At 47.8% G+C, this 24,259-nt stretch overlaps 12 protein-coding genes across 12 annotated transcripts; 7 read left to right on the forward strand and 5 right to left on the reverse strand.

The window, feature by feature from the left end:
• Positions 1-135: 135 nt before the first annotated feature.
• Positions 136-1,839, forward strand: ONS95_002502 (uncharacterized protein; the record flags this gene model as incomplete). Its single annotated transcript, XM_058495764.1, has 1 exon — positions 136-1,839. One exon carries the CDS (start codon positions 136-138, stop codon positions 1,837-1,839), a length of 1,704 nt encoding a protein of 567 aa, XP_058354492.1.
• Positions 1,840-2,182: 343 nt separating this feature from the next.
• ONS95_002503 (uncharacterized protein) lies at positions 2,183-4,968 on the forward strand (the record flags this gene model as incomplete). The annotated part of the gene is made up of 9 exons (XM_058495765.1): positions 2,183-2,288; positions 2,356-2,407; positions 2,460-2,790; positions 2,839-2,937; positions 3,002-3,238; positions 3,284-3,333; positions 3,399-3,483; positions 3,556-3,665; positions 3,711-4,968. 9 exons carry the CDS (start codon positions 2,183-2,185, stop codon positions 4,966-4,968), a joined length of 2,328 nt encoding a protein of 775 aa, XP_058354493.1.
• Positions 4,969-4,991: 23 nt separating this feature from the next.
• On the reverse strand, positions 4,992-6,359 carry ONS95_002504 (uncharacterized protein; the record flags this gene model as incomplete). The annotated part of the gene is made up of 2 exons (XM_058495766.1): positions 4,992-5,033; positions 5,082-6,359. The coding sequence occupies 2 exons, from the start codon at positions 6,357-6,359 to the stop codon at positions 4,992-4,994; spliced, it is 1,320 nt and encodes a 439-aa protein (XP_058354494.1).
• Positions 6,360-6,764: 405 nt separating this feature from the next.
• Positions 6,765-8,966, reverse strand: ONS95_002505 (uncharacterized protein; the record flags this gene model as incomplete). The annotated part of the gene is made up of 3 exons (XM_058495767.1): positions 6,765-7,647; positions 7,695-8,441; positions 8,518-8,966. 3 exons carry the CDS (start codon positions 8,964-8,966, stop codon positions 6,765-6,767), a joined length of 2,079 nt encoding a protein of 692 aa, XP_058354495.1.
• Positions 8,967-9,778: 812 nt separating this feature from the next.
• On the reverse strand, positions 9,779-10,516 carry ONS95_002506 (uncharacterized protein; the record flags this gene model as incomplete). The annotated part of the gene is made up of 2 exons (XM_058495768.1): positions 9,779-10,012; positions 10,112-10,516. The coding sequence occupies 2 exons, from the start codon at positions 10,514-10,516 to the stop codon at positions 9,779-9,781; spliced, it is 639 nt and encodes a 212-aa protein (XP_058354496.1).
• Positions 10,517-10,957: 441 nt separating this feature from the next.
• ONS95_002507 (uncharacterized protein) lies at positions 10,958-12,274 on the reverse strand (the record flags this gene model as incomplete). The annotated part of the gene is made up of 6 exons (XM_058495769.1): positions 10,958-11,112; positions 11,162-11,525; positions 11,577-11,728; positions 12,015-12,055; positions 12,115-12,157; positions 12,211-12,274. 6 exons carry the CDS (start codon positions 12,272-12,274, stop codon positions 10,958-10,960), a joined length of 819 nt encoding a protein of 272 aa, XP_058354497.1.
• A 1,131-nt stretch (positions 12,275-13,405) lies between these two features.
• On the forward strand, positions 13,406-14,453 carry PIS1 (CDP-diacylglycerol-inositol 3-phosphatidyltransferase; the record flags this gene model as incomplete). The annotated part of the gene is made up of 3 exons (XM_058495770.1): positions 13,406-13,577; positions 13,628-14,004; positions 14,061-14,453. 3 exons carry the CDS (start codon positions 13,406-13,408, stop codon positions 14,451-14,453), a joined length of 942 nt encoding a protein of 313 aa, XP_058354498.1.
• A 1,396-nt stretch (positions 14,454-15,849) lies between these two features.
• Positions 15,850-17,852, forward strand: ONS95_002509 (uncharacterized protein; the record flags this gene model as incomplete). Its single annotated transcript, XM_058495771.1, has 2 exons — positions 15,850-16,284; positions 16,338-17,852. The coding sequence occupies 2 exons, from the start codon at positions 15,850-15,852 to the stop codon at positions 17,850-17,852; spliced, it is 1,950 nt and encodes a 649-aa protein (XP_058354499.1).
• A 1,582-nt stretch (positions 17,853-19,434) lies between these two features.
• Positions 19,435-20,919, forward strand: ONS95_002510 (uncharacterized protein). The gene has a single exon (XM_058495772.1). The coding sequence runs from the start codon at positions 19,956-19,958 to the stop codon at positions 20,688-20,690; it is 735 nt and encodes a 244-aa protein (XP_058354500.1). The 5' UTR covers positions 19,435-19,955; the 3' UTR covers positions 20,691-20,919.
• Positions 20,920-21,287: 368 nt separating this feature from the next.
• ONS95_002511 (uncharacterized protein) lies at positions 21,288-21,821 on the forward strand (the record flags this gene model as incomplete). The annotated part of the gene is made up of 2 exons (XM_058495773.1): positions 21,288-21,324; positions 21,418-21,821. 2 exons carry the CDS (start codon positions 21,288-21,290, stop codon positions 21,819-21,821), a joined length of 441 nt encoding a protein of 146 aa, XP_058354501.1.
• Positions 21,822-22,340: 519 nt separating this feature from the next.
• Positions 22,341-22,928, forward strand: ONS95_002512 (uncharacterized protein; the record flags this gene model as incomplete). Its single annotated transcript, XM_058495774.1, has 3 exons — positions 22,341-22,652; positions 22,743-22,840; positions 22,907-22,928. 3 exons carry the CDS (start codon positions 22,341-22,343, stop codon positions 22,926-22,928), a joined length of 432 nt encoding a protein of 143 aa, XP_058354502.1.
• A 150-nt stretch (positions 22,929-23,078) lies between these two features.
• ONS95_002513 (uncharacterized protein) lies at positions 23,079-23,918 on the reverse strand (the record flags this gene model as incomplete). Its single annotated transcript, XM_058495775.1, has 1 exon — positions 23,079-23,918. One exon carries the CDS (start codon positions 23,916-23,918, stop codon positions 23,079-23,081), a length of 840 nt encoding a protein of 279 aa, XP_058354503.1.
• Positions 23,919-24,259: the final 341 nt, after the last annotated feature.

A 24,259-nucleotide genomic window follows, 5' to 3' on the forward strand; every position in this document is an offset into this window, starting at 1 on the left:
CCATTAAATAAGCATCACGGCAGGATAGGGGTTAAGGCAAGTAGTTGGGTGGTTCCATCGTAACCGAGGAAGGTACAGCTTCTCATTGGCTCATACAACACCCGTAAGCAGCAAAACTTTGTGTTACTAAGCACCATGCAGCATTCACCTACTGCAGCTCAACGTCAAAACCAAACTCAAACGGGTGAGACTATTTCTACGTCTAGAATATCAAGCTCTTTCAATTCCGAATCAGAAAAGCCTCATGTTCAATCCTCCGGGACTGGGTTCGTGAAGCACGAGATGTTGCTCATATTCCATCCTACACGTCTCTACCCCAAGGCAAACCAACGGCGCATTCATGGCAACGACAAAGACGTTAAACCCATTAGGCGGAATTTCCTGAAAGCGGCTGGGACCAACTTCCTGCTTCTGCAGCTGCTTTTCTTCACGCTGTTCGTGTACATCTTTGGAGCGCTGTATCAACAAACGGAGAGGATACACTCACTCGACATTCTTTTCGTCGATTACGATGGAGGTAGCATTGGACAGGCTGTGAGAGACGCCTATGGATCTCTGAAGGGTGACGGCTATCCTACGTTGAAAGAACGCCCAGCAACCCAATTCGAGGTTGGGGATTTGAGAGAAGAGGTCTGCCAGACACGATACTGGGCAGCGCTCTACACGTCTCCCGGGGCATCCGCCAGACTGGAAGCCGCGTTGGGAGGAACAGACGCGTCAACTTATGATCGTTCGGATGTGCTTACGTACGTCTGGAATGAGGCGCGTTACCCAGCAATCGTAGATTCAGCCATTTCCGCAAATCTCAAAAGTTTGGCAACAGCTGCTCGTGTTGTCTATTCAACCAATGGGACTTTTGGGTTGGTCGATTCGACGAATTCTGATGCCGTTGCTATTTTCACAGATCCTTGGACTCTTGGGGACATCAATATTCAACCAACATCCCAGGGTTCAAGATTAATTTACAACACTCTTGTTATCATTCTGATCCTAATCCAAGAGTTCTTCTACCTGGGCACGATCAATGGACTGTATGCCCAATTCAAGATCTACAATATGCTCTATCCCCACCGTATCATCGCCTACCGATATGGAATTTCGATGGCATACACTTTCATCGGTTCGCTGTGTGTCGCAGGAGCAATTTGGGCATTCCGAGCAGGCTGGGACGTCAACGGTAATCAGTTTGTTCTCACTTGGATCCTCCTCTGGCTTTTTGCCCATCTGAATTTCCTGGCAATGGATCTCTTTACTGTCTGGCTGGCTGTGCAATATGTCCCGATGGCCCTGATATCATGGGTCATTCTCAACGTCACATCGATTCTCATGCCGTTCGAGCTTTCGAATGGGTTCTATCGATGGGCATATGCCATGCCAGCCCATGAAGTCTACCAAGGTTTGCTAGACATCTGGTCAGGAGGATGCAATCCAACACTACATTATGCTCTCCCAATATTGTTCGCTTGGGAAGTTCTTGGCCTGATATTCAGCGCCATGGGTGTCTACAGACGGTGCCACTACGCCATGGTAGCAGAAGATGCACAAGCAGCAGCGCTCCGTGAAAAAGCCGATGCAGCTTTGGCGTACGAGAAGAAGCATGACCAAGAGCGAGACGACACATTAGAAGCAAGAAGAACCCTTGGTACAGTACAAGAAGGGAACAGTGTCGAGGAGGTGGCGAACATGCAACGGATGGAGACTGCTGAAAGAGAGAAGCTCGAGGGTGCTATCAGAGATGAGGATGATAATTTGAGGAAGGAGCAGACTAGAGCGAGTAAGGTGTGCAATTTTGGGCCGTCGTTCGGTTTCAGCACGTATGGGAATCCGAATGATGAATAGTTATGAGGTAGATGGCAATTAAAATGTACAGAAATTTGTAATAGAGATGTAAACATAACTGTCAGTCGTCAAAGTAAACTATACCTGGACAGGCTTCCTGATTCGATTTCAGGTAGTGAGACGCTGCAAATACAGCGCTCAGCTCGCTAAATCGAGAGGTACAGTCGCTGGGAAATCACCCCACCAAGCTGTGAGCACCTGAAAGGGTTTAGCCTACCTGAATTTCATCTCACTCCTCACGACGCCATTTTCTCATCACCAGAGTCACAAACCATACTCAGCTCAGGAACAAGCTTGTCTAGCTATGAATAAATCACATAATGTTTGAATCAAATATACTGGAATGGCTTCCCAAACAGCAACCTCGAAGCAGCGGCATCACTGCGATCACGATGGCTGCAGCAAGTCTTATCTTAGAGTGGAACATCTGAATCGCCATCGTCTCACTCGTAAGTGTCAACTATTCCATCAAATATTTCTCAACTCGTAAAGTGATAGCGGTTGACACTTATCTAGACCAAGAACGTGCTTTCTCGTGCTTTCTCTGCAAGAAGCCTTTCACACGCAAGTGGGTCAACCCACCCAGCAAAGGGAAGCAGAAATTCTGAACAAAGTTACAGTGATCTCCTCCAAGCCCACATCCGACGACACGAAGATGTCAACTTGGAGAATGTGGATAAGCCGCGGGAAATCACTCCACCACCTTGTGATCATGGTGACCATCAAGAGCCTTCAAGGAAGCGTACGAAAGCTGGCTGGGATTCAAGCGCTCGACCTTTTGCCCCTCCTGGAGAGATTGACTTTGAATCTGCACCATTGCAGCAATCTGCTCGTGTGGATGTTCGCTCAGATCCATATTCGATGGCTGAACCTCAAGGGTTTCCGCTGGAGCGAGTCATTTTTGGTGCGCCTGCCGAAGGTCCACTTCTTGTCCAGGATGATATGCAGCAGGTATATGGCCGACCAGCTCGTTCTCGACGGTAAATTGACGATACTTAGGATCCAGAATTCCAGCTCGATGGGCAGCAGATGGATGGCTTTGATGCGAAGCTCATGATATCTGATGATCTGTATCAACGTCTTGTCGCTGAGCTTCCTGTAGGTCTTGCCACTGTTTCTTCGATTACCTATAGTATGGCTTCCTGATATCTGTTTTGCATAGCAACTTGCACCTCTCACTTCTGACAACAAAGGTTCTCTACACATGCTCTTTCGTCGTGGCTTCGAGTATATGGAAATAGTCATGCCAATTTTCCACCGGCCAACATGTGACGTATCCGACTTGTCGATCTCAGTCATCCTTGCAGTGTGTAGTTTGGGTGGCATTTTGGAGGGCAACTCAGACGACCATGAACTTGGCTTGGTCATTTACAAGCATCTGCATGGCAGCTTCTATACTGTATATATGACTCTTGCTAGTGATGAACGATCTGACAGACTGAAGGTAGCAAAAGATCAAGACAGTGATTGGTTTTTGGCGAATATCCCGGCTGTGTAAGTCCTGTGACAGTTGTACTGGTATTTCACAAGACGTTCCGGGCCAACTGACAGAGCTACAGTCTCATGATAGAGCACATTGGGTGTTATACACTGGATCATAAAGAGCATGTACTGACAGATTTCACCCGCGCAATGACGACAATGGTGAGTCTTGAGAAGTCTATCTAGACAAAAACTTGCCAGCCAGACATGCTAAATGAATATTTTTCGTTGAAGAAATTCAGACAAGGCAGTTTCCTGTCACAAACGTCACATGGTGTCGAAATGAGTGCGCGAAGCTTGGCTGAACGATGGAAGCAGTGGGTGGAGAGCGAATCCAAGATAAGGTATTTGCTTGACGAATGGTCCGCAGATCGATGCTAACCTATGAGATTTGCATACTACATTTTCCTAGCCGACGTCAAGGGCTCCATACACTTCATGCGTCATTCAATGCTATCGACGAGTTTGCTAGATCTTCCACTCCCCTACACAACAAGTATCTGGCAGGCCACCACAGCAGTAGAATGGGAAAACGAGTTGGTGAGGTACAAGCAGGCAACAAAAAACTTGGCTACACCGAAAATCGGACAGCTGGTGGCTCTATTTCTTGGACATGGCATATTAGGTCATGAGCATAAACTCCATTCTCAAGACCCATTTATATTGGAAATCCTAGTCCATGCGATTGTGTCAAAGATCTTAGATCTTGGCCGTGCCATTCCAACAGCATCTTCCAAAGCTATCGATCTACTCAAGAGATCAGATTTGGCTAATGGACTGGCACGGTGGAAATCCTACTTTGACCAAATTGACGTTCAGGGTCGAGAAACTGAAACTAGACTTTCTGCTCTGGGAACTTATCATCTGGCGAGCATTCTCCTTCGAGAGGAGATCTCGGATTTGATCGCAGTTTTTGGAACATCTCATCTGGGAAGTAACACCGCGGACTTCTCACCAACCAACAGCGATGACAGAAACAGCAAGCAAGATCCATCTCCAGTTGGCAAGGATGCATGTATACATGCAGTGAAGATCATCGAAATATATCTAATTCAGATCTCCTCGACCACAGTCCAATCGTTCTATCAGAAACGTACGGCCATCATTGCATGTCTAATTCTCACCACCTGTTTGTCCAAATCGCAGCAGCCACAGGAGCCAAAGGGACGCCAGGTGGTCTCCCACAATGGGAGCGCAGAAAACAAAGTATCGCAGTTACTCGACTTGCTAGGAGATCCAGAAAGCCACCCCCTTGATCGTGACTCTCACCATTTCGAAGCGGCGCTGGCAGTAGCTACTCAGCTTGTGAAGTCGGTAAGAGATCATGTTGCGACCGATCCTGGCGACATATTTGTGTCCTCCACTTCCAAACATGGTGTTATAATGCTGAAGTTTAATAGCTCAGAACTCTTGCCTGGCTCTGGACGAGTTCCTGAGACGGCCTTGATACCGAGAGTGCACAGTATCCATTCACGACATCCCTCTCAGACTCCGAGTTGGCGTGCCAGAAACATGCGGCTTATAAAGGGAATGAGATCTGTCATGTTGACTTGCCTCGACATCAACCGACATGATTTCCAAAGAGCGACTGCCTCTAGCATAGGAATGACGACGTTCTCTAGTCTCGCCCGTCAGAGGAGAGCATGATGACCTACGCAGAGACCAGGCGGCTACTGAGCAGGAACAGTTCCAATCGTCTTTTGAGAACACATCTATCGACTGTCAGTGCCTATATCAAAACGTGGATGGTCGCAACTTACGCAAGTCTTGGCTGTCTTGGTATTGGAAAGACAGCTTCGAGATGAGGAAATCTCGAGATACGACATTTGTGCATACGCAAACTGAGGATTAAGTTTCTGCGTTAAAGACACTTCTCCATGCTTGATGGTACTCGGGAGGACTGTACTGAGATCCAAGTGGGTGATCGGCCGCGCAAAGACAAGTCTGAGCTGTAGATCGTGGAGCCGTGAGGAAGCGGTGAACTGGATGATCGAACGAATAACATCACAATCAAGCGGTGCATCCGGGCCAAGATAAAGTGATCGTAGGCAATTTATGTGAGCTTGTAAGGCTTTCATCACAGGAATTGTGACATGCTGTGATGGAATAGTGCTGGCCATATGGTGAACCTCGACTCTCTTGAGAGGATGGAGCTTCGCAATCACCTCTGCAGTTAAAGAGAGATATCTTGGAAGCTCAGAAGTGATGATCGAGTGATTTTTGTCGCTATGATCGGGATACCGATAGATGATGATAGTTTCAAGTTTCGTTAGGCTGCAAAGAATGTCTGCTGTCTCAGCAGGTGTTGAGGTAGAATACCCGGTGAATCGCAGTGTCCGGAGATCGTGGAATTTGCTGATGTATTCCAGAGAGATGAGGTTGGAAAACACACTGAGCTCTTGGAGACGCGTAAATGTCGCGGCCATCATATCCAACAGAAGCTGCTGCTCAAGGTCGAGTCTTCGTGTAGGGTTGGGATAACTACCGTCCTTGAGCAAAATCCAGATCTTCCGAACCTCACTGATAGAGGTAAAAGCTTTCCAGGCAGTATAAACTGGCCGTGGATCATGGGTATATTCTACCTTCTGTTCGGATATTGTCAGAGAATCTAGGAAGCTTGCCAACCAAGAATGCCTAGGAATCTCGTCTGCGGTCATAGGAGCCCGTCGAGCGTATTCAGCTTCCCACCATTCGGCTGTCGAAGGATCATAGCACGTGGAATCTGCTATGTATCTCCTCGGAGTATTCGCAATCGGCAAGAGCGAGTCTTCGAAGATATGAACGGATATATTGGAGACCATAGGTAGCAAGTGGGACGGCCCCTTTGCCGTCCATTTTGCCAGGAGTTCCAGACTGTGGAAATATTTGCAATTATCAAGAAGCATACGTAATACCTCTCGCCGCATTTGTTTCGAGACTTCTGAGATAGCAAAGTAGCGAGGTGGGTTATACCCAAGTCTTTGGTCGAGAACAATGGTGTAAATCTGGAGTCGTGTTTCTAAGGCAATGCGGAGGAACCCAGGGACTGTTCCGGCCATTGTGAAGTTTGTGGAAGAGCTTGATGAGTAGAATGTTGATTGTGACAGGTTGTTTGAATTGTTTGACTTTGAGGGCAAGGTCACCTACTTTTATCTTAGTGCTGATGAGTCAAGCGGGGAGACTCTCATAATGCAACCCTATATTCAGACTATTATAGATACTTATAAGCTATGAAAGGCGAGACTGATGGAGTCATAAAGCCCATCATAACTCCTGAAAAGAAATTCAGGCTGGAAGACGTCGCTGGGGCAGCTTACCTAGGTGTAATGGAAAGTGTTGTTTACTTGCGCTCCACGTGACGCGGATCGTGAGCCGATACAGTTGACGTCGAGGCTTTTGATGTTACAGATTGCTGAGCGAAGATGGCAAGAATGCTATCATACAGGTATCTGTTATTTATTTCTTTACTTGTAGGGACTGCCCTTTTCAGGACTTTCAACAGAATCGGAACTGAAGCTACAATGCCCCAAACTTCGGGAGTCTCCAAGGAGTGCCAAGTCGCATTCGGTGATCATCAACAAGCCTGTATCATTGTCCCCTGGCACCTTAGAGACTACTTTCGAGTCTGGGGACTGTCTGGCGGATATAGCGCCCCATTGGACCTCAGAAGTAGAGTGCGCCCCCGGATACCCATCTCTCGTTGTATCTGGATGGCAAGCGGCGCTGATTACCACGCTACATCCGCCAGCAAGCGGAATATCTCCTGGTAAGCGTCGACAACCAAATATCCTTCCCCCTATCAGAGTAAGAGTCGAAACCAGAATGACGAAGAAGAGAGCAATTGGCGAGTAACCAGACGCAGTCAAATTCTCTTTGTAGCCAAAACCCTGGTACTTTTTCAGTTCCGTCCATCTGCTGATATGTATCAGGACGACAAATAAGCTTTGACTGACTAGCCAATGGAGAACAATCGATATTGTGATGAGGGGAATGCCGTATGTGTATGGAAGTTGGAGGTAGTAGGATGAACGTTGTACTCCTTCCGGCTTCGACGATACTCGCAGTCCCTTGCGATGTTGAGAGAATCGACCATACTCTACTGCTCCAAGCATGCTCGTAAACAGGCCATTGTACGTAAGATAAAGGAACGAGAGAATAAGCTGTGGGAAATTGGCGAATAGGACATTCGCGGCGAAGCCTTCCACTTCTACCGCAACAATTGCCTCTGGCATTGCTGTGCCAAACCCGAGGGACCACAAATATTTCATAAGTGGAAGCTGAGAATTTGGGACCGACTTGGTGCCAACAATAAAGAATGCAACTGAGGTTATGAGAACTGCGGAGCTACTATTGAAGAGTCAGTAGAAGCTTACCGACATGGAGGATGAACTCACAGTCCGTAACAAAACCACCATCTCCCAGTGCTAGCAGCATGATACCAACGTAATTTTGATTTCGAGTACCAAATAGGAGCCGCCTCGCCCTGAGTCCACTTCCCTGAAACAACATCATCTCTTGACAGCAAGCAATACCCTTTCGTTGACGGGTCCGCATTGTCGAGAAAAGACGCAATCGCATCTCCTGTCGTGACAAGCGTGCTGGTACGGTGCCGCCACAAAATCAGAATCAAGCAGAGAATCTTGATAACATTGCAGACAATGACAGCAGTCATCAGCGAAGGACTGAAGTTGAACTCGCAGCGTTCTGGCCACGGTTCGCTCAGGCAATAGTCCACGGTCGATAGTTGTGCTTTGGAACGCTCGCCGATGTCACAGCCCACTGAATTGCACAGAAACCTCATCGTTTGTCCTTTTTCATACGCCCATCTGCGATCATAATCGCGAACTACCAAGTCGGGACCCTCGAAGCCGTTGTCGCGGTAGACCGAGGAGACCGCGATGACACTTCTCCTCGCGGTCAAGAACCTCCTTGAGTAAGCATTCCAGCAGTCTTCTGGTGAGATTCTGTCCCATGATAGTATATCTTGCCGCATATCATATATGAACTTGCGAGGGCCAATGCCGTACTGCATATTGACAAGCTCTGAGGGATAGGTATAGTTGCCATCGATGAACGCAGGCGTGACTACACCCCACATGATATCTGTTACAGCAAGGCGCGAATAGAAGACAGAATTGTATCTAAATAATCATTCAGCATACTCATTGGTTGAAAATAGTTGAAAGACTACGGAATCGAACATCCCTGAATACTTACAGGAGATGAAGTGGGATACTGCTCACCAGCAGCAGGGTACAGAGGACATTCCGTCCAGTTCCGACCTTTTTCCAGTTCCTGAAGCTCCAAAGTCCAATATCCAGCCATTTCTGCTTCCTGTGTGCCTCGTCGACTTCCGCTCGAGTGGGCGCACAGAGGAGTTGAGTGGCATAATTGCTCGATCCGAGAAGCAAGGAACTGAGGATATTGATCGCAAGATGTGTCCAGAAAGACAGTCGCTTCGACTGACCACAAGACCCTTCGTAAATGGAGACCTCATCAGATATGGAAGAACTATGGGCTCTATGCATGAGCCATACTGTCATAGACAAATTCACCACAAGGACTGAGATGGCCAAGGAAAGGCCGGTTGTAATTGCACCTCTCCAGCCTGATGCGCCGTGCTGAAGTCGAGCAAAAAATGATCGCGAGGGGACATCGGAAGCCATATTTGGGTAAATATTCCCATGAAATCCTCGGTACTTGGAAACATCACATAATGTGTGATTTTTTTATATTTATGAGTCTGAGCCGTCTGTGGTCCCTGCTCTGGATCAGATGCTGTCACCAAGGCCAAGAAAAGCCTCATATATTTGCTCAGCCCTCCTTAGAATCAAGCACAACTGGGTCCCGATGCAGAAGGATTCTCAGCACCGCACTATGGTGACTTGCCAATGCCTGTGTCTGCCTCGTATTATGCTCGACATGGCAGCTCCAGAGACAAGATGTTTAGTGGAGACAGGAGGCTGTTCGGTGCTCACAGCGTGCTCGTCAACCACTGCACCCAGTGCCCACGTGGGTTCCGAATCCAAGACATCTGCTGTCACCAGCAAGTGCAGCGTTGGCGCGCTAGGCTATGTACTGTAATGCGAGCCCACCCAACCAACTTTGATCGAATTTAAAGGTGAGAACGCTGCACAACGGCAGAGAACATAGTAAAGCCAGAAGATAGTACAGGGACCTTTATTCTTTATAACAAAGACCCCAAAAGAGGGTAAGGACACCGCTTTAAAATCCGAGAAGCCGGAAGTACAATATACAATTTTTGAAGACTGGGAATCGAAGAGTGGTTCGAGGTTCACTACTGAATGTCCAGAAGTTCAAGGTTGCTTGCCGGAGATAAGCCCAAACTACTACAGTTACTCAAATATCACGAGGGGAATCACCAACTTTGATATCGACTATTGTTGCCTTCGAATGTGTCTCTAAGATTCTGGGCTTTGAGTTCTCGAGTAAAATCTCTCAAAGGACTTCGTTACGCTCAGTAAGTCGTCGCTCTCCTGCTCAATCCCACTCTCTGGTCCCTCGGCCTTCCGACATTGATGTCCAACTCCTTCCTCTTTCGTATTGTCTCCTTCTGCTTTTTTCTGCCTGCTTCATCTCTAAATTTTCCAACGATATCCACATTTCTCAAGCCCTCTAAAATCTCGCCAACATGCTCTACCGTTCCAAATCCTCCCCTCATTCCATTCCTAGTTCTCTCCCATCTCTCATACTTTTCTCCAAGTCAGCACGCACTGCGTTGCTTCAATATTGTCCCTCATATTTTATGAAAAGAAGACAAGAAAACGGAACAGGGAAACCACAGACGTACCTCCCTCAAAACTTCCTCGTGCCCTCCCAATTCTATTACCCTATTTAGATCCTCCACTAGACTCTCAAATGCCCGATTATACTCCATCAGCGGCGTCGAGCGGAGTGGTTTCTGTTTTGGCGAGCGAAGGTTCGGCGTTAGTAGGTAGAGGCCGTAGACGAGGAGTGTGAATGCGGCGAGGAAGATGAAGCAGGTGGTGAGAGGGTGCGAGATGAGACGAGTGAGTGAGCATGTTGGTAGTGATGATGTTGGAAGATGTGGTCGGTATGATGAGGAGACTGTGGATCCTGGAGATAGTGGTGGCTTGCTGGAAGCGGCGGCCGACAAGCATGGTATGTGAGCAGGACATTTGACTTTGTAGCAGAGCTCGAGTGTACTTTGATTCATTTTGCTGGGTGCAGCCATTGCTTCAATATTGATACCGTGTCTATTGTCCTAGTTTGGATTTCTTGCAAAGCTGTGGCGCTGGGGTACAAGATGGTTTTCGGTTTTTGTTTTTGATATGAGAGAATTGGTGACGTGAGATGCAAAATATAAATCGAGGTTGGCATTTTCTGCAGATGTACTAGATCAATGTCTCTAGTCTGGAAGGAAATGAATTCGTAGATTGCTTTTACGGTCCCAAGAATTTAGTAAAACTAGGTATTTGATATTGTGGATGGCTTTTCACCGGGACAATACCAGAGGAGTAAGCGAGGTCGACCGTGATGTTAGTGCCCGCGTCAGAATACGGATGACCCTTATAGTGAACACAAAGACACTCGGTAATAAGGAGTTTATGATGAGAGGAATGTTATCTACGAAGACGAGGACTTTTGAGAGCACAATTTTTTTCAATGTCCATTTTCAGCAAATGTTCTCGATCTGCTGCTCGACTCCGTCATGAGCACCGAGATCTAGCTTCAGTGTGCGTCCAAACAGCTCTAGTAATATCTCGAAGCATATCTTGGTGATTGCTGGATCGTATCTTCCCTTGGAGAGCTCGTCCCGAATAAACGCGTCTGGCATAGTTTAGTGACACCAAGTAAGTCTCGGCATCGAGGCACTTACGCTGAGCACCAGCAACCTCATACCAGCTGAAGATGACGCCCTTCTCTCTCAAAGTCTTCCTGATAAGATCACGACCCTCGGGTGGTACATGATTGTCTAGAGTTCCATGGATCATGGCAAGCTCTCCTTTGATCTCGCTTGCGCGAGCTAGACTGTCGTCTTTCATGCCGAGTCCGAGAGTCGCACTGTGCAGATCTGTTGCAAAGTATGTTACTGCTGCTGAGACACGAGGGTCTAATGCACAGCGATATGCGAGGTGGCCTCCTAAACACATGCCTGTTGTGCCGATGCGTCCGTTGCAGGTCTTGAGGGAGAGGAGGTAGTCGATGGAGAGCGTTGAGTCTTCATCGTAGCCTGCTAACGTCTGGATGTTGGTTAAAATATGTGCGCTCCGAATAAGCTGGAAACTTGTTACCTTCTTAATCTTATACTTGTTCCCAGCATCTGTGCCAGGAACATCATAAGCCAGTGGTTCAGGTCCTGTGAATTCATGGTAGGATGAAGGTGCTGCAACTATATAGCCTTGACCGGCAATCTGACGAGCGAATCTTGCAACTGGGCCAGTGACTATTAATCAATCAGTTTGAAGCTTGTCCATATAACAATAGTTTGAGATTATGTTATTGAAGAGAAAAGAGTCCCGTATGATCATATGATGTTCCAATGTCTTGTATATTCTAACGTGAGATATAGGAGATATCGACGGAAGAACATTGTTATGAAAAGCAGTCGTCCTGACGTAATTTGCCTGGACTGTACCTATGAGAGCATGGAATACCGCATACCCCGCGGTGGGTCTCTCTTGATCAAGCGATGCTCCGATTCAAGTGAGCAGAGAATACGTTGGGCCTACCTTGGTAAATCTCACTGAAGAGAACAACACCAGGAAAACGACTAGAGCGAGTCAGTCTCCTGGCCATGAAAGATTCTCAGGGAAGAAATTGAATACATACGCATTAGGATAGTGTGGTATGGTGGGGTGGAAGAGGAAAATCCCTAGACTTCATCAGTTTCTCATTATTTATTATCTTTCCAAGAGAAAAACATACTCATGGAACCCTCCTTTCCATCCGCCTTCGTCACCACATCCTTATGAGTCTCTTTGATCAACATCTTGAGTGTGTTTTGCTTTCTTGAATTGACAGTCGAGGAGGCCTTATCTGATGAGAAGACAGCCTTGGCGGGTCTTTGCTTAATAAGAGGCAGACTAACTTGATACAGGAAAAGAGCTCTCACAGTTCCTCGATTCTGCCAAGTTTCACCGCGTTCGTGTCCAATCAGAAGAATTTGGATGCGAGTCAACGTGGTGACTTTAACATATAAGACCTTGTATATGTGAAGACTATCGGTTTGGAAGGCATAATGGATAACTTATGTGATAAAGATTTGCTTATGTTGAGTCTGTCTTTTACCAATTTTTCCATAAAAGATCCAGCAGGAGATGACCTCAACTTTTCCTACCCAGGTAGGTATCTATACCTACCTACCTAGGTACTACCTAAGGTTGGTACTGTTCAGTGTGCACCGTGACATACCGTACCATACCTTTTGCATTTAAAGCTGCATTGGAATTCTCAAGGGGAGATTTGTATCTGAAGATAAGGGTACTTTACCTGAAGTGTATGAGCTATCTCTGCTCTTTCAGGGTTCCAAATGGAAAGACATGGTTGTTGTCACGTGACCAAAGAAACTCCCAACCAAGTCAAAGTTTAGGTAGGTTCCATGGGCTATCGAAAACTTACCTAATATTATATCTCTACAGACTGAGCTGTGAGTGCTGATTGATCCTATTAATGCCTTTCCACGCCACCTATTGTTCCGAAATTATGATCGTTGTGCTGTGCCTTGAACTTACTTAACTCCCTCCAACGGCTGACACTCCAGCAAGCTCAGCCTGGGCCCAGGCGGCAACCAACGGCCGAGTGTCCCGAAATGTTTTATTTTCCGCCATGGCCAGCTCCTCTCCTGGCGATAAGCAGCACCACCACCCCAAAAAGCAGTCCAACTTCAACACCTTCCTTTTCAGCAGCTTTCTTACTCACTCACCTTTCAACCCATTTCTGCCTTGTAATCTTCTACAAGTTCAACTTCTTTCACCTTTCCATAACTGTCGCGGCCAATCGCCTCGAGTCTTGATCGTAGACAAATCAGGAGTTTCCAAATACCCAATTTCGAGGACAAGAGGCTCGCACGCGACAACATCTGACATCTGCGAAATACACACGATAAGATCTATAGAAAGATATGTCGAGTGTAAGAACTAGAAGACAGGCGGCTGCTACATCTACACCTTCCACTCCTACACCAGCGCCGAGGGACGAGCAGGTCATCATGAACGGGAATGGGTCAGCTCACGCGTCAGCAAAGAAGGAGTACCCTGATGAGAATGTATTCCTCTTCTGGCCAAACGTAATCGGTATGTTATGTTTTGCTGGATTCGCAGACTCGAACTAACCTATTTTCCAGGCTACGTACGAATTGTCCTGGCCTTTGCGTCATTGTACTATATGCCCCTTCACCCTCGAACCTGCACCCTTCTCTACAGCATCTCCTGCCTCCTCGACGCTCTTGATGGATATGCCGCGCGTTACTTCGAACAATCCACAAGGTTCGGAGCTGTGCTGGACATGGTGACTGATCGCTGCACAACTGCGTGTCTGCTGGTCTTCCTTTCGTCAGCCTGGCCTCGTTGGGCTCTCCTATTCCAAGGTCTGATCTCATTGGATCTTGCAAGTCACTACATCCATATGTATGCGACTCTGACCATGGGAGGATCTGATACCAGTCACAAGAAAGTCGATAAGAGCAGGAGCTTTATCTTGAACTTGTATTATACCAACAAGGTATGTCTACCCATCCCTGTCGTTGGATGCAGCAAGGATACTGACCAGGTGCTCAGACCGTTCTGTTCCTCTTCTGCATGTTCAATGAGGTCTTCTTCATCGCCCTTTACCTCCTGTCCTTCTCCTCACCCCTCCTTTCGCCATCCCTCCTTCAAGTCACAGATAATGGTACCGGAGCTGCCTCTTCTCTCCAACCTGGCAATCCCTCCAACCCCTCAGCATCTTTCCTCTTTGCCAATCCCAACAGTGCTGGCGCATTGGAATTGATGCGGGCGAACAAGATGGACTCGTTCTGGCCATGGGTCATTGCTGGTGTCAGCTTCCCAATAATGTTCGGCAAGCAAGTCATCAATGTCGTGCAATTAGTCAAAGCCTCAAACTGGTTGGCAGAGGGCGATGTGGAAATGAGAAAAGCCGCCGGACTACCAAGAAAGAAGAAGGAGAATTAGATAACGCACGCGAGCCATCTGGCTCACATCTTGCTCATGTACAAAACCTTTTCGGCGCATGATTGAATGGCTGCACTTGGACATTGATGATTGAATCCTTGGGCTTCGTTGCAACATACTTTCGCTTCTTTCCTGTGTTTTATTGGAGAGGTATACACCTGCTCGGGCATTTGGGATCTTGCAGTTCTCCACCCTGTTTCTTTTGATCTCTTTAGTTTCCGCTGTCAGTCAGCCGGCCAGTCAGTCAATAGGGTCGTTAGAGGATTGGCGTTGCATGGAGGTCTTTATTTTTGCTGCTCAGGAAGGATGAAACAAATCTGGTTAATCCTGTGAGGAGGCAGTCGTCAAATACATAATACTAATATCTGCACGATGTGTCGCTGAATGCGTGACCTGCACGCCCCTGAGTCGTGATGTACGTAATCGGGAATGTTGAATGTTGAATGTTGAGGGTATGACTTCGGTTCCTGGCGTGAGACAAACCTTTGTTTATTTCGAGCTTCATCCCATCCAGGACCAGATATACCAGCCTTGTAATCTGGCTGTTCTTTTACAGTGGGTCGAAATTCATGTGAAATCTAGAACTGCCACTGTTCCCAAGCTGGGGGAATCTCTTGGGGGATCTTGGACTGGAGTTGCCCGGTTTGTTGATCCGGGTGTCTGTTGTCTTGGTTGTCCGACAACGAAAAGCCCACTTCCCATCAATGCTAAGTTTAATCCCCTAAGCGCATAACATAACGAGAAGCCCACCACGCCAGCCATGCAGCAGTGCCAGGCCACGCCGCCAGCCCCTCAGCCCCTGTCCAAATGCCATTCTTCTCTACCTTACTGTACTTCTACTTCCCCCTTTCGAGACGCCTCGTGATAAACAAATTCTCTGCCCTGTGGCTAGTACTAGTACTATTACTATTACCCCTTTCTTTTGTAAACATTCAAACTCTCAAGTAATATTCTCTCTCAAATTACGTACGGCCAGCCCTCCCCGCAGTTGTGGACAATATCACCTGAGAAACTTACAAGGGATTGACATGTGGTCGAGCTGCAGTATCCTTACGCTACACTACCGGTTGAGGAAGTCCCCAGTCCAATCACCGCCACCCCGTTGACCCCATCCAGCCAAATCCATCAATTGGCGTCACCTCTCCTTCCGAGGGGGACGCAACCCGTACTGCACCGTACTGCAACGCACGAGCTACTGTACCAACGAGCACACCGTACTTTCCAGGTCACAAGCTCTGCCCTAGGTACTCCAGAAAAGAGGTCTCAGGAACCTTAGCACCTCTGCGCTGGTTTGGAATGTGTCCAGCTCCTTGGAATATTATTCACGAAAACTGGAATTGGAACAGCTTCAACCAGTCCCGTCCTGCTGCTCCGGCTGGGAATCGAATCACGAACGATGTCTGAATCGTCACCCCCGCCAACATCGAGGCGCTTTACGCCAACCCCAGTGGAAACAACGGTGAAGAGGGTTCGACGATTCGCTGTTGAGCCCGTGGAAACGACCACAAGAAGTAGCAAGAAGGAGGAAAGGGAGGACAAGAACGATGGCGGGGTTGATAAGATGGACTTTGCCCCAACGACAGCTGCAGCAGGAGCTCCTCCCAAACGACGATTCGTACCTGAACCCGTCGAAACGACTTTTAAGAGCAACAGACAGCCCGTCAAGCCATTACCTACTCCTGAGCCTACGCCTGTCTCAATTCCTCCCCAGGATTCTCCGGCAGAAGCTCCACCAAAGCCAAGGAGAAGATTTGTTCCAGACCTGATCGAAACCACGAAGAGATCCAAGAAAGCTGGTGACTCAAGACCAGCTACCCTTCCAACAGATAAGGTAAGCGCTCCTACCTCTCTTGAATTGCTTCAATGTGCTGATCATAGCTGCAGACCGACCTCACACCTGGAGTACCAAATATATACACCCGTTCCAAGCGGAAGGCCCGCACTCCTGTCGTTCCTATACCTTCAGACAATACTCCCAACCAAAGCTCAGCAAATTTACACACTGTTCAAATACCACCTCTACCTCCAAGACGGCAGCCTTCAATGCGTCCCCATCCCAATACAAGACGAAGCACGCGACAGAACTCCTTCCAGCCCGAACTGGAAGCTATAGCTTCTGATGAGGAGGAACCAGATCTGGAGGATGGATTCGAAGATGAAGGCACACCATCACTATCGGGGTCCCTCGGATCATCAGAGGATTCTATGATGAGATTACAACTGGCACGGACACGGGAGAGCTGTGACGACAGATTCTCGGGATATCTACTAGCTCTTGCAGCAAAGGCAGCTGAAAAGCAGTTACGTGAGCAAGCTTTGGCAGCATTCCCCAACGAGTCTATGCACGAGATAGTGGAGCATTTCTATGACAGAGAGATCGAAGGAGCTTCAGATGAGGAATCTGTGGAAGGTGTTGGGCTCCTCGTCCTGAACGATCCCAAACTGGAAAACATGCGACGGAAATCTACAGAGGTTGGATGGGCAGCCAAGGAGATGCAAGAGCATCAAGAGAAGCTCAATCGTCTCCGCGAGGATGAAACCAACAAGAAGATTGCTGCTGAGGCTACCAAACCTACCTTCCAAGACCCATTCTGGACGAACGGCATGACAGTCAAGAACTCAGGATTCCCCCGCGCCGCCCAAGCCGACCCAGTGGACAAGCAAAAGGAGGCAGAGCTTAAGCGCATGCGCTCAGCTGCATCACCCCCAATGCTCGGCAGCGATCTGAAGTTCCGGATGTGCCCGTCGCCAAAAGCCACAAAGTTTGAATCGGACCAGAGAATCGATGTCCAACCCAACAAGTGCGACAATGGTGGGGGTCTCTGGGGTGGCTACTGTATTGCTGAGGAGCCAGGAGAGTTTGTGAGCCCAAGCGTGAACAAGCAACCCCCGCTGATCCAAACCCCGCGTGCGGATGGAGGGGTAGATGAACCGTTTTCTTCCGCTTTCGGAAACCATACGCTCCCGAACGGCACTAAGACCCCGTCGAAGCAGGAAGGGGGCCTCCGCATGCTGGCTGGCATCGACGAGAGGCTCAAGGCCGAGGTAGCGAGGAGCAAGGCGGAAGAGGCGTTGCTAGAGGAGTTTGATGATACATTTGTGACGCAGGTGTATAATTATCTGTCCCTCGGCTACCCCTCTTTGGCTCGTGCCTACGACGAGGAGCTATCACGCATCAGTCGTTGTCCTCAAGACGAGCTGCGAGCTGATGACAACAAGCAGAACGTCAAGGGGTACATTGGGATCGCCGAGGGTGTGCAAGAAGATCACTGTCCACGATGGAAGGCATTGAGAGTCTATATTCTGGAGTGGGCTCGACAACATCCCAGCATGTCCAATGGTGCAGCAAGCCCAAGTGCATGGGGTGTTCGTGCTAGAAGGGGCAGTTGGGCCATTTAGTCTGTCTCGCCTAGATTGGATGTCTGGATGTCTACAAGAGACTTCAGCCCTCATGACGAAATATCGAAGTGGTGGATTGTCGATCACAGACTGCACAAAAGGGAGGATAACAACCAAGCAAGCGAGGCGTTATATGGGCTACGGGCTTATCAAGATCGAGCTAATTTCCGATTTCCTTTCCTTTCTCAAAACACGTTCGACAAGAGAGGGCCCAACAGAGTTGGGATCCTGAACGTCAACTTCTTCGACCTCATTCTCATTCTTCCTTGTATACATCTTCTATTCATTTTCATTTCCTAATGACAGGCGTTTCTGTCTTGTCTCACTTCGAAGTAACGAATTCATGACGCATATTGGGAAGTGGCTATCGCATTTCATGGTTGGTAGTGGAAATCAGACGCTGAGATTGTTTCTTGCCCTCTGTTTTGGGAGGAAGGTGTTTATAGATGCTGGATGGAGGGGTGACTGGATGGATGGCGGAAAATCGGAAGGGAAGATAAAATGGCTACGTGCTATATAGAGAAGAGAAGTGGTTGGATTGTGGGAGAGACGGTAAATAAGATTGAGAGTTGATGAATGAATGGACCTCCGAAGTTCCATATCAAACACCCACCCTCTGATTCTAGTTCGTGCTTCATTGTTGACAATGGTATCTTTTGTGTGTTGTTCTGTGCTGGTTGACCACATTCAAAGCTCGCTTCCCTCCAGTGACGCGTTGGTGGGGAGTTATTTGTCTGCGGAGTACTAGCAGGTCCTTATATCCCCAATTTATCCCCATTTCATCTTTGCGCAAGATAACGATTGTCGTTTTGGATAGAGTATGCTACGTACAAATCATGCACGCGACTTCTTTCCTTCTTCGTTATCTCGCATACACACCCCTGCAACAAATATCCAGCCTTACCTACCACGTCCGAAGTCGGATGGTGGTTATCGCGGATAGCCTGATATGCCACGTTCTTTGTGTTTTCTTCCTTTTTCGTACGGTCGGTGGCCCTCCGGTCATTCCAGTTTGTTGATTGATTGGTTGGCTCGCTTCGGGTACTGGTTTCAAAGGGGCACATGTGTGGGTGTGGAGGCTGTTGGATGATATGGGGTGGGTGAGAGAGGGGCTCTGGAGAGGGCCGTAGATGGCGAAGTTGGCTGTGGAGGAGGCTGTTGGACTTCTTTCTGGCGCTGGAGAGGTGGGAGGATTCAGTTGGTGTTTCAGTGAGGCGCGCTGAAGATCCGAGTTGGTCTTTGGATCGCATGGCGATACCTTGACATTTGTCACGAAACAACCTTCAGGCGAGTCCTCTTTGTTGCCTTGTTGTCTTGGCTCGAGTGCGATGAAATTTTCTGTGTAGACACTTTCCCTAATCTGAACTTGAATTTTCAGTCAGAGTGTTTATTTCATCACCACTCTCGACTTCAATTGAAGTACTAAATCAGAAAGATTTCCAGCTTCGTTGTCCTCGTTGTATTCGTGTAATTAAGGGTTGGTTCAGCCGTATTGGTGGCCACACAGCTGCGGACCTCAATACTGGTCCAACAATGACGAGTGCATTGGGATATACATAGATAGATCAGCACCTTCAGTTGGGTTGATATCTATTTACAGATCATGACATCTGGCAAGATATCAGATAGGTATAGAACAGAATTTTCTGAGGAGTTCCTTTCTTTGTCTCCCAAAACCCTCTAGGTTATCTTGCCTCTATTTTGATCTCATCCTTATCATCTCTTCCGACTTTATCTTTCTCAAAACATTGCAATTGCTGTGACCTCTCACATTCAAGTCTGCTACGATGTTTTTGTCAAACCTAATCCTTCCGTTCGCACTCATGTCCGGTTGGATAGTTGCAATTGCCACCAAAACCAGCATCGTCGCCGAGGACAACATGCCATTGCCCAAGCCTTCCGTCGACACTGCTACAAAATCTGACGTTGCTATGTCATACATTGTAGATTCTTCCACTTCCGACACGATGACATCGAATTCGGTCTCAACCATAACTTCGACGGTGCAGACAAAGCCCACCTCAGTAACACTCACGAAGTCTTCCGTTTCACCTCCAGGCGACAGTACACTTTTGCCTGAATCGTCTGATCTTTGGATACCAGATGCAGTATCTTCGACGAAGTAAGTTCTCACTAAACTGCCGCATCAATGCCATGCGTTCAACCAGAACACATACTGATGCCTATGGAAGGTCATGCACCGACGACGACAAACCCAAAGACAAAACCAAACGACCACATACTCACCACACGCATACACCTCACGCGTCAGGTTTCCACACCAAATACAAAACTCACAGCAATTCCAAACACCCAGCTCACCCTACCACCTGTATACCACCCCACCATCTCCCAATAGCATCATCCAACGACCATCGCAGCGACATAGCCACCAACTCTCCTGCCTGTGCCATCCCAGGTCTCAATAGACTCCTCCGCCGTTGTAATATTCCCATAGATCTTCCAAGCCTAGTCCCAGAACCATATCCATCGACTGGGCTATGTGTCGCTCCATATCCAATTGTGGGTACGGGATATCCAGTACCGACTCCGACATCAACTTCGACAAGGATATCAACTTCGACATCGACTTCTTCCGTGCCTGAGATCAAGACAATGGACTATACGTCGCAAGTTGACGGATATGGGGCGTCACCGACAGTGGTGAAGAGTGTTACTAAGAGTGTTAGTGGGAGTGTGCAGCTACCTGTGGAGACTTTCGATCCTGTCCCGCAGGAGGAGGTACCTGATGATGGCGAGGGCGAGAGAAAGAAGGAGCCTGCTTGTGGGAAGGGTATGAGTACGAAGACCTATCCGCCTGTTGATGAAAATATGTGATTTGATGTGGCATATTTGGTTTTCTTGGTTCGTTGCCATGTTGGATGATTGTTTACGTTTGTTCTGGTTTTTGGTTTGAAGGTGGATGCGATATTTGAAAAGTTGATGGTAGCAAATAGGTAACAGAGGCATTCATACATTTTCACGTGGATATTCTATTTATGGACTCTAAAAATCATTGTCATTTGAACAAAGAGGGTGGAATGCCCGAAGCGATAGGTAAACAAACCCCTGGCCCTCTCGAGGTCTTAAGCGAAGCAGGGTTCCCGAATTCACTGTGCCCGCTTCACTTGCTCTTATTTATCCGGGTACTTGATATGATGTAGTCATTCTAAAATCCAATGAGCACCTGCCGAATCTACTTAGTGACTGCGGTTTACTTGGCAGCGCTTCCTTGGCTGTCCAAATTAAGAAGGCGAGTTTACCTCCCATTTTAATAAGCGAGGAGTGGGTGACGTACTATCGCCCTGCTACCTCTGTTCCTCGTTTACACGACGTTATCGCAACAATAGGAACAGCAGATACATTCTCGCATATACTGCCGAATAGCAAATACATAAACTGATCCTTCCACTTTGGTCTAACCTTGCTCTCAAAATGGCACCCACAGAATTTTCAATCCGGCTACAAGTCGGTAAGCACCAAACCATTCGATCTAAGAAGTTTGGAAAATCCTATTTCCTCTCCTCACAACGAAAATAAGGAAATCATACTTATGCCTCACCAGGTATCACAGGCGGTTTCGCTCCTCCCTCACCGTCGGCAATCCACACCATAAGCCGCTCATCATCTTCCCCCACTATGGACATCAACTCTCAGCAACGAGCTGAAGGATCACATGACCTTCGTCCTCAACCCACCAAAACACTTCCTGTTCAAACCCACAGCGAGAATCTAGACTACATCTATAACACCTTGAAGGAGTTACCAGTCGAAGATCCTCCTGGAAGTGAGGATATCTATGGATTAGATACGGGAGTAAACTGGAATGGCGAGGGGTTGAAGTGGAGTAATGGTGGACCAGAAGGGTGTGGCAGTGATTTCTCAAACGTACAAGCTGGGAAGGGGGAGAAAGAGAAGTTTGGAGAGGTTGTAAAGTTGATTTTGGAAATTGCGAATGCATCTGAGTAGAAGGTGCCATAAATTATCTTGCTTGGGGCCAGAGGAAGGACGTGCGGAGGGACAGTCGACTTAGTTGTATTGTAACTGAATTTCACCATAGAGTGGTTCTACGGCTGAGTGGATTCTGGATGATCAAACAAGAAAAGTGGTCAGAAATAGCCATTCCTATTCCCCTAGCTTATGTTCATAGCTTCAAGCGCCATCCTTCAAACCAATTATTTCCAAAGACTTCGCCGACAGCTTCTTATCTTCCTCACTCATATGCTGTAGAAGTCTGGTAGCTACGCCACCAGGCTGGAAACTCCGAACAATTAGTTCTTGTGCATCAAATCGATGCTTCGACCTCATTCGCAGTCCACAGATTGCAAGTCTTGCTCTGACCATTGTTTGACAGTCAAGTACCTACATACTCCCAATCAAGCTAGCCTATAATATTCACCGCCTCCAGTTTAAGCGCAACTCAAGTGGCAGGAGCAGCACATCACTAAATCCTCCCCCACAACAGCACGACAACAACTCATACACACCATGCCAGCCGACGAATACGCCCCCGTGGTGCGTGGCGCACTCAAGCTGAAAGGATCCGCGCCTTCGGGTATAAATAAGAAGAAGAAGAAGAAGCCCAAGACTAGTGATCCGGAAGCTTCAAACTCGAAGAAATCCGCGCTGCAATCGGCGCTCGAGGAGGAGGATGCTCAGTCTTCGAAGGTGGTGGTGAAGGGGAAGGGAGAGGACGGTGCAGAGGAATTGGACGAGGAGGCTTTAAGGGAGCTGGAGGAGAGAGGTGGCGATGGGAAGACGGCTAGCGAGAGGGCTTATGACGAGATGAGGAGGAAGAGGGTACGTTTCCCTCTTCTCTGACTGTCATACTGGGAATTCTTGAAGGCATATCGGAACTTTTATATGAACTTATGCTAAAACGGTTCTCAGCTGCACGATCGCCTGCAGAAAGAGGGTGTCAAGACGCACAAGCAGCGTGTCGAGGAGCTGAACAAGTACCTCTCGAATCTCTCAGAACATCACGACATGTATGTCCTTTACCGTTTCATTCTCCCGTTGCTTCTTTGCATCATACTAATGGACGATCTTAACAGGCCTCGAATCGGACCAGGATAACATTCCTCCAATATCAAGGATGGTGCAGGCAACATCTTGGGCAGCAAAGACAGTTTATGTGGCACGCATTCTATAATTTGGGCCTGGAAGTTGGACCGGAGCAAATGCTATTTCCAACAGACGTCTTTGAGGATAAATAGAAAGTCTACTCTAGAAATCTGCACCCGTGGTGACCATAACATATTCCTCATCGTCGGCCTCATGCTGGTCATTGGCATCAGACCGGACAGGCAGCTTCCTCTTCTTCTCAAGGCAACAGTTCCGTCTACACCAATATCCAGCACGGCACTGAAACTGACGAGCCTCCAACTTTCCATCGTCAGCTTCTTCTCTATCTTCCTCCAACGTAGGATCGTCACAGACCTCAACCTCCAATCTGCTCTCGATCTCTTCCACTTGTCTCTCCCGACGATCCACTTCCATCTTCAAGCTCTCAATCACGTCGCCTAGCATCCGAATGGTGGCGTAGAGACGAGAAATACGAGCTTGCTCGCGCTGAATCTTGGCTGCTTGGTTCATGTTGTTCGTCTCGACTTTCTGTGGTGTCTGAGCCCGCTCCTTGTAAGCTGCCTTCATAAGTTCCTCCCAGTTCTCCCAGCTCCACGCAATGTTTACGTTGCTGTCCCACGATGATATTGGTAATTCCTTGGCCTTCATCTTAGCTGGGATAGTGGCTGATTTGGTCTTCGACTTTGAGGCCTCTTCTGCAGCCTCCTTTTTCTCTTTCTCCTTCTTCTCCTCGTTCTGTGGCATGTACATCATGATACCGCTTGCGATGAATAGCCAAGCAATTGCTATGGCATCATGAGTGTTATCGATGTCGAGCTGAAGTTGCTTGTGATACCAGGCTTCGAGGATACAGTAGACAGCTGCAAAGTATACATAGACAAACGACAGTGCAAATGCGATATGTCCCCCAACAGCTATTGAACTAATGATTGTCTTTGGCGTTTTCTCCGAAGGTGTTTGAGGGTGGACGTAGTTTGTCATGGTCAGCCCATAGCCACTTGGAATTATCTCTTGAAGCCGCATAATATGACGTACGTAAGTAAGGTAAGTTGTAAGGTAACCAGGAGAGGTGATAGTATGCGAGTCAAACAAATTTGCCCAAGTTCGAAGAGTAAAATGAAAAGGTTTGAGATTTAAGTGGAATGATTTAAGTCGAGGAGAAGAATTTCCCAGAACATATAGTGTGCGAACTGGAGCTTTTACAGTCAAAACCGTACCATAGTTTTCTCATGCTCCTAGCACTTCTTGGGCAGACAAAACAATATTCCTTAATCCCTAGACTGCTGGTACTGCGTACCTAGTCATGACAAGGCTAAAATTAA

The sequence above is a fragment of the Cadophora gregata genome (assembly GCF_030347475.1).
Source record: "Cadophora gregata isolate MNR1 chromosome Unknown scaffold_11, whole genome shotgun sequence".
Lineage (NCBI taxonomy): Eukaryota > Fungi > Ascomycota > Leotiomycetes > Helotiales > Ploettnerulaceae > Cadophora > Cadophora gregata.

Bases quoted from the DNA above. Each gene is read 5' to 3' on its own strand.
- ONS95_002510 (XM_058495772.1), top strand. From the start codon at position 19,956: ATGCAGTATCTTCGACGAAGTAAGTTCTCACTAAACTGCCGCATCAAT.